Here is a 12,842-nt window from a genome sequence, read left to right as displayed (position 1 = left end):
ATGATTTCTGATCGAAAAAAATGGCCGCTGGTCCAGATAGCAGTGAAGGTGAATTACTGTCTCAGCCCTGGCAAGTTTGCACGGTTCATTTTTTACAAGTTTTCTTTTTTCCCTTTAGCTTTAGTTGTCTATAAAGAGTATCAAAGTGGGACCTCTTCTTCCATGTCCTTATTGCGCCCAATGTATTCTGGGAAATGAAGTTGTCTATTGCCATAACGGTTCAACAAAATGTCTCTTTTCTCAAATTGTCGTTGTTACATCTGGTGAAACAACCAAGTGTTACTCTATTGCAATGTAAAGCATACGATTAAAATAGTTAATATTAGACTTCTAACCTGACATGAAATAAATAAACAGCGTTTGCCTCAAATTGTCGTAACCAGGAAGTGGAATGCAAGTGTCGTGAAGCAAGCAAGTCATGTGATTGTGGAAAATGGCTGTGGTGCAGTGGTAAGATGCCTCTTTCTCAGTCCAAATACTCAAGTTTATGAAGTCAATTGTTTGTCGATATTGTTTGGATTTGGTGAATAAGCATGCTTTACCTAAATCGCGATGGCGCTTTGAAGAAATGTTAACTGTCCTGCAAATTTTCAACATGACAACTAGTGTTGTGTGCAGCAAGTGTTGTTTGTTGTCAACCTAAGGCCCTCTGTGGTAATGAGTTTGGTTATAGCCTATAACAAGGATGCGTCAGGTTTGGTACATGTGTTGTAGCACTTTGATTTGCAGATATTTTATTGTAGAATAAAATGTTAACAAAGCTGCGCAGTCGCTTTAAGAGGTAATGCTACAACCTTGTTTAAATCTATCAGCCAAACCTTTTACTTTATATGTTTCAAGCGCAATCCAAAGTCTTATACCTTGGCAGTCTATGGATTCTATGCACCACTGACTTCTGTCTAGGTTTGGCAACATCTCAGATCCTGATGGGACCTAATCAGTGTTTAAAAAACAAAAACAAGACAATGTCAAAAATATTGTCAGCACCAGGTCTAATATAAGAAAATAAACCAGCTGTATGCTCCTTCCATCTGTAGAAACAGATTACATTTTTAGTTTTAGACTAAAACTTGAATATTTGGATGATCTTAAATGAAACAGGTGAATCTGGTCTTGTCTCTTGTCTCTGTAAAAAGGCGCTCCCAGCTGCGCAACTATGAAGCAGAGCTGCAGAGATGTCGTCCAGAAGCTGCACTGGTTGAGTTTGGAGACTACCATCCTCTCAAGCCCATCATGGTACACCATCTGCAGTTATGACCTATTAGTCCCAACACTGTCACACTTCATTACAACATCCTCTCCAACTGCTCTGACTCTCCTCTCTCAGGTGACAGACACAAAGACTCGCCGTGGTGCTCGAAAAGGCAGCACTTCCTCATCCTCCTCGTCCTCCTCCTCTGCACCAGCAGACCCCCTCAGCTCCATGCTGGATGGCACAGATCCCCTCTCCATGTTTGCTGCGGCCTCAGCTAGTGAGGCCCCAACCATGACACACAGTGCCTCTACGGGGGTCAGTACAACTCCTGTAATTAATGGGGGAGTTTGTTTTTTTTTACCTTGAAAAGAAACCAAACACAAGAAGTGAGAACAAGAGAAGTTTCCTGATTTGTTCTTAAGGAGTTGTTGTGCTTCCAGGACTTGGGGAGGAAGAGGAAGGAGAAGAACGAAGAAGCAGTGGGCCTGGACTTTGAGCCTTGGTCGGCAAAACGGGGGGAGATTTTGGCAAGATTCACCACCACTGAGAAACTCTCAATTGTGAGTCATTGTTTCCTAAGTGTGATGTTAAAGTAGAGTCTTTAAGCAGCACAACCATGCTTTAATACCGTTTTCTTTGATCCCTTCATAGAATCTTTTCATGGGCTCTGACAAAGGTAAGACCAGTGTCCCTCATTTAACGTAATGTCTAAAAATGAGTGAATTAAAAAAAAATTTTTTTAAAAACACGTGATGATGTGATCATAAGAGGGTACTTCTCTCAGTGACACATGTGAAACAAGTGTATGATCACTCAGTTCTCTTAAAGTCCAATTTTTCTGTTTTTATTTTAACCGTGTATTTGATGTCATCTACATTTTTTTCACACTTCTTCTTAATATTATTAGTTTTATATTTATATCCTTGTCATTATTGTTTTAACTATGACAAAAAGCTAACAAGGTACCTCTGTTGTCGCTGCAGGTAAAGCTCCAAGTCCAGGATCGTCAGCTGTTTCAGAGAAAGTTCGAACTCGCCTGGAGGAGCTGGATGATCTTGAGGAAGTATGTTTTTATCTAATGGGATAAATCTATATGTCTCCATGTGTGCTCCTGTTCATTGTAGAATGATGTGTGGAATTATCACAGGTTCAGAGGTAGGGATGTGCACCCTTCACATTTGAAACGATATGGTACTGATGCCCAGTTCCTGGCAATTGGTATCAGAACTTAACAGTACCAATTTTCGTTACTTTTCTGTGTTTGTGTGGTAAAAAATATCAATTTGTTCAATAATGAAATGTTTTTTTTTTAATTTAACATATTTATTCTTCAGTATATAACTTTGTAATGTTGTGTTCATGTCCAGCATGGAAAGTTACCTACTCTCTTACTACCTCTCAGTCACAAGGATGTGTTTAGGTCCCTAAACATGGTACCTTTTGATTTTACATAAACCAGTGGATACTACTTTGGACCTAATTCGGTACCCATCCCTATTCAAAGGTTTAGCAAAATCGAGCATTTATTTAGAAATCATCTGGTATTGAAACACAAAATCTGTCCAGAGTGACTCTATGTTGAGTATCAAGTAATCAGACTTCCCTTGTTTGTCTGTTTGTCTGTTTGTCTGTTTGTCTGTGTGTCTGTGTTCAGGGTTCCCAGAGAGAGCTGCTCAACCTCTCCCAGCAGGATTATGCAAACCGCATCGAGGAGCTAAACCAGTCCCTGAAGGAAGCCTGGGCCTCCGACCAGAAAGTGAAAGCCCTGAAGATCGTCATCCAGGTATTCAGTTTAAAAACAAAAAACACACACTCACGCACACACACAGTGAAGAATATCTAAGGAACTCTGGTGTCATGTGTGAAAGCTGAAGTGCTGATCTCTGATCTGTGTTCCAGTGCTCCAAGCTTCTGTCCGACACTTCTGTGATCCAGTTCTACCCAAGCAAGTTTGTTCTCATCACAGATATCCTGGACACTTTTGGTACTCGAAGAAGTTTGATTTCTCTCTTTTCATTTAAGGAAAAAATATAAAGTCAAAAGGAAAATGGCTTTCTGATTCATGTTTTACTTTCTGGTAGGTCGGCTTGTGTACGACAGAATCTGGACCATGTGTTCAGACCCAAGACCTCTACCAGGTACATCTATGTTACTCATCCAACCTCTTTGATTTGTCAGTGCTGGCGCCGTTATCCTCCTCCTGTGTCTTGTTTATCAGCTATTCAATGTTTATGATGTGTCCGCTGGGTGTCCCTCTTTAGAGTCATTCACAGTGGACGATGTCAATGACACAGCCAAGGAAACGTGCCTCAACTGGTTCTTCAAGATCGCCTCCATCAGAGAGCTTCTTCCTCGACTGTATCCTTTAGCAGCAGCTTTATTCATGTGGTGTTGATGTGGTTTTCATGACGCCATGAGTCGTATGAGATCAATAGTTTGACTCTTTGACCTCTGTGAACAGATATGTCGAGGCTGCCATTCTCAAGTGCAACCGCTTCCTGAACAAATCGTATGTTTCAGACTTTTTTCTTTCGGTTTTTCTTTGTCTTAATATAAATGTTTGTTTTTGATACATTTTCTTTTCAAACCTGGATTAGGCTCCTGGTATATCCAAAAAATACATCCTTAAAATCCACAGAACACTTTGTTTTTGCCCCTCACAGCGGGATTCAGGAGACGCTCCCTCGGTTGACAGCAATGATCAGAGGGATTGGAGACCCTCTGGTTGCAGCATACACCAGAGCTTACCTCTGCAGGGTGAGACGAAACATCTTTAAACCACTTATCCCACTTTTGTTTTGCTTTTTGAGATCCTAAAACGGCCACAAAGTGTTGAATTTTACCCATAACTGATATCTTTTCTGAATTTATTACCACGAAAACCTTTACTTCCTGGCATTGCTGTAACTGCTTTTGGAGAAAGAGGAGACCTGTCTCTGAATGCTCAGTGTTTCCTCACTACAGGTGGGCATGGAAGTGGCCCCCCAGCTTAAAGACAGCCTGAACCGCAACTTCTTCGACCTACTGGGAACCTTCCGGCAGATCAGCGGGGAGAGCGTGCAGAACCAGCTGGTCCAGCAGAGAGTGGAGGTCCCAGAGTACTTGACACTTTACTCACCCGCCATCAACTGGATCCTGCAGTGCATTGCCTACAGAGCTCCAGAGGCAAGCAGTCACACACATTTCTGATGAAATATCAGCAAGAAAACAGGCTCAGTCAATAAATACCGCTGTTTGTTTGTGTTTCTATTGAAGGCTTTGCTGACAGAGATGATGGAGCGGTGCAAAAAGCTGGGGAACAAGTGAGTGACTTTTATAAAGAAGGGAAATTCATGTGTGTAGTTTTTTTTCTCCAAAGTCAAATAAGAGTACACATATTAATTTCACACAGGTTAGAGATACTGTATCAAAACATTGTTTCTCAAGTCAAAGTTTGTGTACACTCCAAAAATCTGAAATCTTATCAAGTTTTTTGTCTCATTTTGAGTAAAAATTGTCTGATTATACTTAAAATGAGCCACATTTAACTGATCAGTCCAGAAGAATGTCTGAAACAAAATCTGCCAATGGAACAAGAAAAAAATGCTTAAAACTAGAATAATTTCTTAATACTAGTAACTTTTTTCTTATTCAAGATTTTTTTTTTACTTGTTCAAAAACAATTCAGACCTCATTTTTGTATTCAAATAACTTAAAACAAGACATTTTCCTGGGCCGGTCAGGTGAATGTGGCTCAAATTAAGTCTAAAAAAGACATTTCATAAATAAGAAAATAAGACAAAAACAGCTCATCTTTACAACTGAATTTATCTGTTTGTGAAATCTGAAAGACGTGTCAAATATCACAGCCAGGTTTCCTGTAGCAGGGTGACAGTAAGGGGTTGAAAGATGCAGTCTGTTCTGCTGATTGAGTTTCCAAATGCAATAATTTCACTTTATGTTCTTGTTCATTGTTTTGTTTTGTCTCTAAAGAAGTGTTGCAGAAAAAATATTACTTGATGATTTCAGCTCCAAAAATCACATTTGCTCATGTTTCTTGCAGTGCCCTGCTGCTGAATTCTGTCATGAGGGCGTTCAGGCCGGAGTTTGTTGCAGCCAGAGCCACAGATTTCATCAGTATGATCAAAGACTGCGATGAGGCGGGATTCCCAAAGGTCAGAAGCAGAGGTGTCAAGTAATTAAGTAGAAATACTTCGTTGCTTTACTTAAGTAGACATTTTTACTGCAGTAGTTAATTTTTAGCTGACTTTTTACCTCTACCCAACTTTCTTCTCCTGTTCAGCATTTATTGTTTGGGTCTCTGGGTCGTAGTCTGGCCTGTGCCGACCCTCCTGAGTCTGAGAGGCTGACCATCTTGAATGAGGCCTGGAAAGTCATCACTAAAGTCCGCAGTCCCCAGGTACAGTCAGGTTAAAGCCTTTACTCACTCATATGAACTTGCTTTGAAATATTCTCATGATCTGTGTGTCTATTAAAGGATTACATCAACTGTGCTGAGATCTGGGTGGAGTTCACCTGCCGACACTTCACCGTGAGTAAACCTGAGGAGATTTGATGTGTTTTGATGAAAGGAATTTACAGTTTGTCTCTTATTGTCCTCCTGATAGAAACGTGAGGTCAACACTGTTCTGGCTGACATCATCAAACACATGACCCCTGACCGGGCGTTTGAGGACGCTTACTCCCAGGTCAGCGTCTCATTGGCTCACAGCATCAGGAACATCCTCCTGCTGGCCGCTCTGTGGTGACTAACTTTGTTTTCGTCTTCGTGCAGCTGCAGTCAGTGATCAGGAAGATCCTCACTTACTTCCACGACTTCTCCGTCCTCTTCTCTATGGTGAGCAAACACAGCATCAAAAAGAGGCGACACTTGAAGTCTGAAGTTGTTACCTGGTTTACCCAAATGTTTTTGTTTCACAGGAGCGCTTCCTGCCGTTCTTGGACATGTTCCAGAAAGACAGTGTGAGGGTGGAGGTCTGCAGATCTATCATGGAAGTCTTCATCAAGTAAGAAACAACTAGATCTACCTCAGAAAGAAAAAGTACAGAACTGAAATGTCTTGTTGACATAATTTGTCTCCTGCAGACATCAAGTGGAGCCAACCAGAGACCCCGTCATCCTTAATGCCATGCTGCACATCTGCAAGACAATGCACGACTCTGTCAAGTATGTGCATGTGTGTGTGTTGTAGGCAGTAATTACTTTCATAATTTGTTGTGCTTTTTGAGAGAGTTGGGTAAATTGATGAAATTGGTGACAGTCATCAGTCAATGACTTGTCTGCTCTGTTTTGTAGCGCTCTCACGCTGGAGGATGAGAAGCGATCCCTGGCACTGCTGATCATCGGCTTCATCCGCATGGTGAGACGCCTCAGACTTTATCATCAGCAGCAGCTGTAGCAAAAAAGAGCATAACATTGTTGAGCTAACAACTGAATTATTTTTCAAAGTGATGACCCTCTTATTAGCACAATAGTTTTTTTCAGTTTTCCAGCATGCAAGCAGTAGAAAACAAGAAGACACTGAGATGGTTTTATTAAAGTGTGCTGAAATGAACAGCGAGTGATTGATTAAAAAAGATTGTGATTATTGATATTTTAGACCTTGAATAGCACTTACCTTTTTTGCTTTTATTAAAAGAACAGAACTGTAGATAAGAATACAGTTTGAGATGTAAGCTGCAAACCTCGGTTCAAAAGTATGAAGCCCATGCAGAGGTGCCAAAAACTGCAGTTCTTCACAGTTTGGACTGGAAGACTGGCTTTAAAAACACTAGAAACCACAGATACACCAAGCCCCCCAAAAAATAGTGTATATAGCAAACATATTCTTGCCCACCACGAAAGGCATCTGGTGCTCCCACCCCAGCGCGGCTCCAAATCACTAGCCAGACTCTTCTCCTCTGTTGTTCCCAAATGGTGAAATAAATTACCTAACTCTATATGATCCACAGAGTCCCTTTCTACTTTAAGACATGTCTGAAGACTGATCTGTTCAGGGAACACTTAGGCCCTTAATCTGAGCCTTCTCTTCTTTGTCCTCACGGGTAGAATGATCTAGAAGGTTTAAAACTCAGCTCTTAGTGAATTTTCTGCACCAACTACTAGACATGCACCGATCGATCTGTGCTGATTTCCTTAAATTTGGGGGATTGGTGATCAGTGATCAGTGATGAGTGATTGGTGATCGGCCCATCCTTAGGTATGAAACTGATCTTATATTCCTCCAGGAGGGTCTGACAGCCAGCCATTGTTGCTTTTTGCTCTGAGACCTAAAACTCAGGACACAAAAGATTTTATTGTTTCACAGGTATTTTCCAATGATTTTCACAAAATAAGATCGGAACATTGAAGGTATATGCTGTCAGTTATAAAATAAAATAAAAAAATTCGGTATTGGCAGGTCAGGCTTTTTAAAGATTAGTGAAAATTGTGCACCTCTACTTATTACTGAATGTTGTTGAAGGTTGAATTATATTGTTGCAGCAATTAATTGTGGGTTCTTTTGGCTAGATTATTCTACATTATTAAAATAAAGAAAGAAAAAAAAAGAAAAAAATCTTGCACTTAATGGCAGCACCTGCAGCTAAATAACTTGTAGCACTTTTGTCGCACTAAGAAACTAAGAAATAAAACTGTATAAACACATTCACAGCCCTGTTAAAAACAGTTTGAGTCTGGAAACAAGTTCTTATACTCATGTTTGACTGAGAGTCAGGCACCATGTTGTTATCTGCTGAAGACATGCCTCTGAACCTCAACCTAAATTGGTCAAAGCTAATTTGAGTTCAGCTTTTCCAATATGGACCCCGTCTAGGAGAGGCTTCAAACGTCTTTATCAGAAACACGTGATGTCACAGAGACTGTTTCCATATTATACACAGTCTATGGTTCAACCACTAAGTCAAACTGATGCTGTTTTTGGTCCACAAAACTGATTAAATAAACAAAATCTTCACTCTGATGAAAAAAAATCAACTTAATGTATAGTTACTGAGGAAATCAAAAATGAATATTGAGTGGACACTTCCTTTTCTTTATTCAAAAAACATTGAAGTTATGCATAACACAGTTATATCACTAAAACCTGCTTCTAATAATACAACATGAGGTTTAAATGTATGTCGATATTTTCAAAGGTCAGACTATCTTTGTCGTCAGGGAGCTATCTGATTGTGCCAGTACACTGTGTTCTTGAAGATTTCCTATCTCTAACTTTCAGCTGTGTCTAGGCGCACGTTTGGCTCTCCAGATACAGAGTTTTGAATAATGTATAAACTTGAACAAACCATCAGAGGTGACAGAGTGCCAGATTGTGAAAAGTTAAAAGCAAAAGAGGATCAATGTGTGAGATGTATTTGTTAAGTAAAAGAAGAGCAGTTTTGTCCCTTCTTACATGAATTGATTGTGTTTCTTTTCTTAACGTGTTCAGGTTTCTTTTGGTCGTGACTTTGAGCAGCAGCTGAGCTTCTGTGTGGAGGCCAGAGCCACTTTCTGTAACCTGGAGTCAGTGCTTGTGCAGCTCATTCACGTCAGTGAAATTCTGTTTGTGTATCACTTTCATATAATCCTCATATTTTGCCACACACGCCCTCTTAAACACACACCGTGTCATTTTCAGACGGTGAACCAGCTGGCCATGGAGACCAGTCGGGTGATGAAAGGGAGTCACTCCAGAAAAACGGCAGCCTTTGTCAGGGTGAGTGAAAAAGACTCTAAATCTGACCCCTCCAGGCCACCATACACTCTGTGTTGCTTTTATTTGATCTTTTCTTTCTTCTAGGCGTGCGCTGCCTACAGCTTCATCACCATCCCATCCCTCAGCAGCATCTTCAGCCGTCTCAGCCTCTATCTTCTGTCAGGGCAGGTCGCTCTCGCCAACCAGTGTCTCTCACAAGGTGGGATGAAGATGTAGTCAGCTGAGACATGACATGAACTTTTTATCTCCAACTTTTCACTCTTTCTTCATTTCTTCCCTTTAATTTTTTAATCTCTTTCCACACGTACAGCGGATGCTTTCCTAAAAGCAGCAGTCAGTGTTCTCCCCGAGGTTCCTCGCTCCATCAGCGTGGAGGGGAAGCTGCGCTCTTCTGAAAGCTTCCTGTTGGACTTCATCAACAACTTCCTGTCTACGTTGTTGGTCGTACCGGTAGGACTAAGCATCCTCCTCCTCTGATGTGTGCTCAAAGTCAAATGTAGATGAAACAGAGCAACAGAAGGCTACATCTAAGTGTGTGTGTGTGTGTGTGTGTGTGTGTGTGTGTGTGTGTGTGTGTGTGTGTGTGTGTGTGTGTGTGTGTGTGTGTGTGTGTGTGTGTGTGTGTGTGTGTGTGTGTGTGTGTGTGTGTGTATTTGCAGGACCATCCAGAGCATGGTGTGTTGTACCTGGTTCGAGGTCTGCTCAACATGGTCCAGGATTACACCTGGGAGGACAACAGTGACGCCAAAGTGCGGGTTTATGTCAGCGCTTTGCCCCTGTTGGCCGCCATGAGCCAGGAAACCTACCTCTACTCTGTCCCCAAAGGTACCCACACACCTACAAACACTTCATCTCACCTAATGAAGTCTGAAGATACAGATTGTTTGTTGTTGTTTATAAAGATTAAAGTGAAAAAACTGTGAAAGAAAACTTGCACGGGCTTTCTCCTCTTTTCTGATCTCAGTGGACTCCAATGAAACACTTTATGGAGGTGATCCCAAGTTTCTGTCAGAGATCAACAAGCTGTGCGAGACTCTGATTGGACAAATCCTGGATCACCTGAAGACCCTCGGCCGTGATGAGGTGAGAAAGAAATGCTTGTTTGCTTCTTTTATTTTTAATTTCTTCAATAAAAGCACAGGTACAAGCAACCAAAAAATGTTTTTGGTCATAACCAAAAAAATAAATAGAAACAGTCTAAGTTGTGTTGTGAGTAACATGACGCTGAAATGTTGTCCCCTTACAGCCAAGCACTCGGCGTCAAAGCGCGCTGGCCTTCTCCCTGTTCAGTGTTCTGCTGGCTCACGGTGATCTTAGGAACAACAAGCTGAGCCAGCTGTCCGTCAACCTGTGGAACCTCAGCCACAAACACGGATACTGCGAGACGCGTGTCTCAGTGAGATCACACAGAAACATACACAGTCTCATCCTTAGTTAAAAAAAAAAAAAAAAGAAACTGAGCCTGAGTGACTTCCTGTCTCTTCTCTCTGCTGCAGGTTCGAACTCTTGAGTACATCAAACACCAGGCTCAGCAGCCCGACATGACGCATCTGACAGACACAGTCCAAAGGCTGGTGCTACAGTCCCGCACGTGAACATCACTCTGTTTGTTGTAAATAAAAAAGATGATTGGTACAGAGAAGAGGAAGAAACGCCTTAGTGTATCCATCTGTGTAGTGACACATATTGAACATTAGAGCGGTGTTAGTAGACAAGGCTCAATTTGAAATAGAGTGAAGCTACACAAGTGAAGTGCCAAAAGTGTTTTCTTCATCACATTTCAACGCCTTAAAACAGCAAACAGTTAAACTCAAATGGTGTGTTCATTGCCCCTTTTTAGTGTCAGCATTTAGAGCCACTTAAGAGGGGGTATTGTGCTTTCCTTTAGGCTTTATACTATCCCTCTTGTACCACTGTAGTAGGCTAACATAATTTACAGCTTAAAAAATAACCCTATTTCTTACACTGGTGTTTTAGAAAACCCTTATTTCAGCCACTGTTTGAACCTTTTTTTAGCTGCTGTCTCTTTAAGGCTCCCTGCTTGAAATTCCCACCCTTCTGATTGGTCAGAGCAGGACTGTAGGCAGGCTATGGTGTTTGAGGCCTAACCTCTCAGTGGTTCATTGTGATAACCTCATCATTTTCACAAGTCTTGTGAAGATCTAATGATGATCTCTCCATGTTTACAATATGAGAAAGCACAATACCCCCCTTTAAGTAAAAATAAGTTATGATATTTCAGTGTATGATCCATGATTCAGAGTGAAAAACTAAAACAACAATAACCTGAATGACTTTGCTTATACATTTGTCTGTCACTAACTGCTGCTGATAGAAGTTGCTCTTGCGTTTCTGATACATGTATTAAGCAGTGAACTAACATTCCACATTGTGCTGTGTTGTACAGTGTATCTGACTATCAAGCAAACCTTCAGCAGAATTTATCAGAGTGTTTTTACATGCTTTGATAACAGAAATAAACATGCTGCTTTGTATGAAAAGCTCATCATGGGTTTGATTTCTCACTCTGAGAGTCCCTACAGTATAGGTCATGGAGTGTTTGTTGAATGAGTGTTATTACTGAAGAGGAAGGTATGAAAAGGTTTACTCTTACACATTCCAGCATCCAGCCTTTCTTAACATGTAGGAACAAACCTCTTTTATTTATGTTCATCAAGTAGAATGTGCTAGAAAAAAAAGGCATTTAAACTTTTCTTTTCAAGTTGAGTACCCAGGTTTTCCTCCTGCCTTTATTCAAGCATTATTAAAAGACCCTGCATACACGTGTGTGGACATTACATTTCTGCCTCTCAGACTCATGATTCATTTTCGCTTTTTAAACTCTGCGTTCTTTGCCCCATTTAGGGACACTGCCCATTAGGGGAAGGTATCTTTCACATTTGAAGCGATACGGTACCGATGCTTGATACCTGACGATTGGTACCAGTATTCAACTGTACCAATTTTTGGTACTTTTTTATGTTTATGTGGTTAAAAATATCAGTTTGTTTAGTATTTAGTATTTGGCTGCATTGTTTACATGTAAACTCAGCTGTTAGCAGCCTGTAGCATGTCAATGCTAACTGGTGCAAGGCCTGATGTTCCCCACAAGGTGAGGAGAAGGAGGTGAGGACGATGTGCTGGTTCTCAGGTGTGAGCTAAGAAGTGTCGACATGGACCTGTCTGTCCATCCATCGTTATTGGGAACGTAGGATCTATCACAAATAAGATGAACAAACTAAGTGTGCTAACCCAGCAACAGAGGGAATACCGCAAGGCAAAGTAGCATCATGCTATTCACAGATATGGCTAACGGAGCTAACATCAGACACCAATGCCATGTTGGAGGAACTTCACCTGCTGTGAGCAGACAGGATACAGGAGACAGAGATGGAGCATGACTGAAGAAGCTCAGTCCTGGACCCTGTGGAGGTGGAGGCTGGCTGAACTGGAGAATGATGGACAAACTGTCATCATCTATTTTCTTGTGGACCTTTTTGCACTTTCTATACACTTTCTTACTTTTGTTTTCTTGATTGCTGCTGTGACTTTTGTGAATTTCATTGTACTTATTACAATGACAATAAAGTTCTATGCTATTCTACTCAATTCCTTTCTATTCTAATAAAATATGTTTTTTTATAATTCATTCTTCAGTATATAATCTTACAATGCTGTGTACATGTCCAGAATGGATAATTGCCTACTCTTCCACTCCCTCACAGTCACAAGGATGTACTAAGGTACCTAAACATGGTACCTATTGGTTTTACATGAATCGGTACCTGGTACTTTTGACAGAACTCGGTCAGTTCCTATAAAAGTACCTAATTCAGTACCTATCCCTACTGCCCATGTCATTTTACAACATTTCTGACACCCATTTTCTGAATGAAACCATTGTATTTATGCATAATAACACTACTGATAACTTGACTATAAGAACCAATA

At 40.9% G+C, this 12,842-nt stretch overlaps 1 protein-coding gene across 1 annotated transcript; it reads left to right on the top strand.

Moving 5' to 3' along the window:
* The first annotated feature begins 380 nt into the window (after nucleotides 1–380).
* On the top strand, nucleotides 381–11,374 carry vps35l (VPS35 endosomal protein sorting factor like). Its single transcript, XM_074663902.1, has 30 exons — nucleotides 381–450; nucleotides 1,137–1,236; nucleotides 1,328–1,510; nucleotides 1,636–1,755; nucleotides 1,847–1,871; nucleotides 2,179–2,258; nucleotides 2,850–2,978; nucleotides 3,095–3,179; nucleotides 3,277–3,333; nucleotides 3,457–3,553; nucleotides 3,657–3,704; nucleotides 3,859–3,952; nucleotides 4,160–4,360; nucleotides 4,451–4,497; nucleotides 5,238–5,349; nucleotides 5,478–5,594; nucleotides 5,673–5,726; nucleotides 5,803–5,883; nucleotides 5,970–6,032; nucleotides 6,116–6,201; nucleotides 6,281–6,361; nucleotides 6,491–6,554; nucleotides 8,625–8,723; nucleotides 8,814–8,891; nucleotides 8,976–9,090; nucleotides 9,202–9,341; nucleotides 9,551–9,716; nucleotides 9,856–9,974; nucleotides 10,138–10,287; nucleotides 10,388–11,374. The coding sequence occupies exons 1-30, from the start codon at nucleotides 434–436 to the stop codon at nucleotides 10,484–10,486; spliced, it is 2,907 nt and encodes a 968-aa protein (XP_074520003.1). The 5' UTR covers nucleotides 381–433; the 3' UTR covers nucleotides 10,487–11,374.
* The last annotated feature ends 1,468 nt before the right edge of the window (nucleotides 11,375–12,842 follow it).

Source organism: Halichoeres trimaculatus, unplaced genomic scaffold (assembly GCF_033239565.1).
Source record: "Halichoeres trimaculatus isolate MK-OKI-2021-1 unplaced genomic scaffold, fHalTri1.1 fHalTri1_scaffold_23, whole genome shotgun sequence".
Classification (NCBI taxonomy): domain Eukaryota; kingdom Metazoa; phylum Chordata; class Actinopteri; order Labriformes; family Labridae; genus Halichoeres; species Halichoeres trimaculatus.
This window is presented reverse-complemented; position numbering and strand designations above follow the sequence as displayed.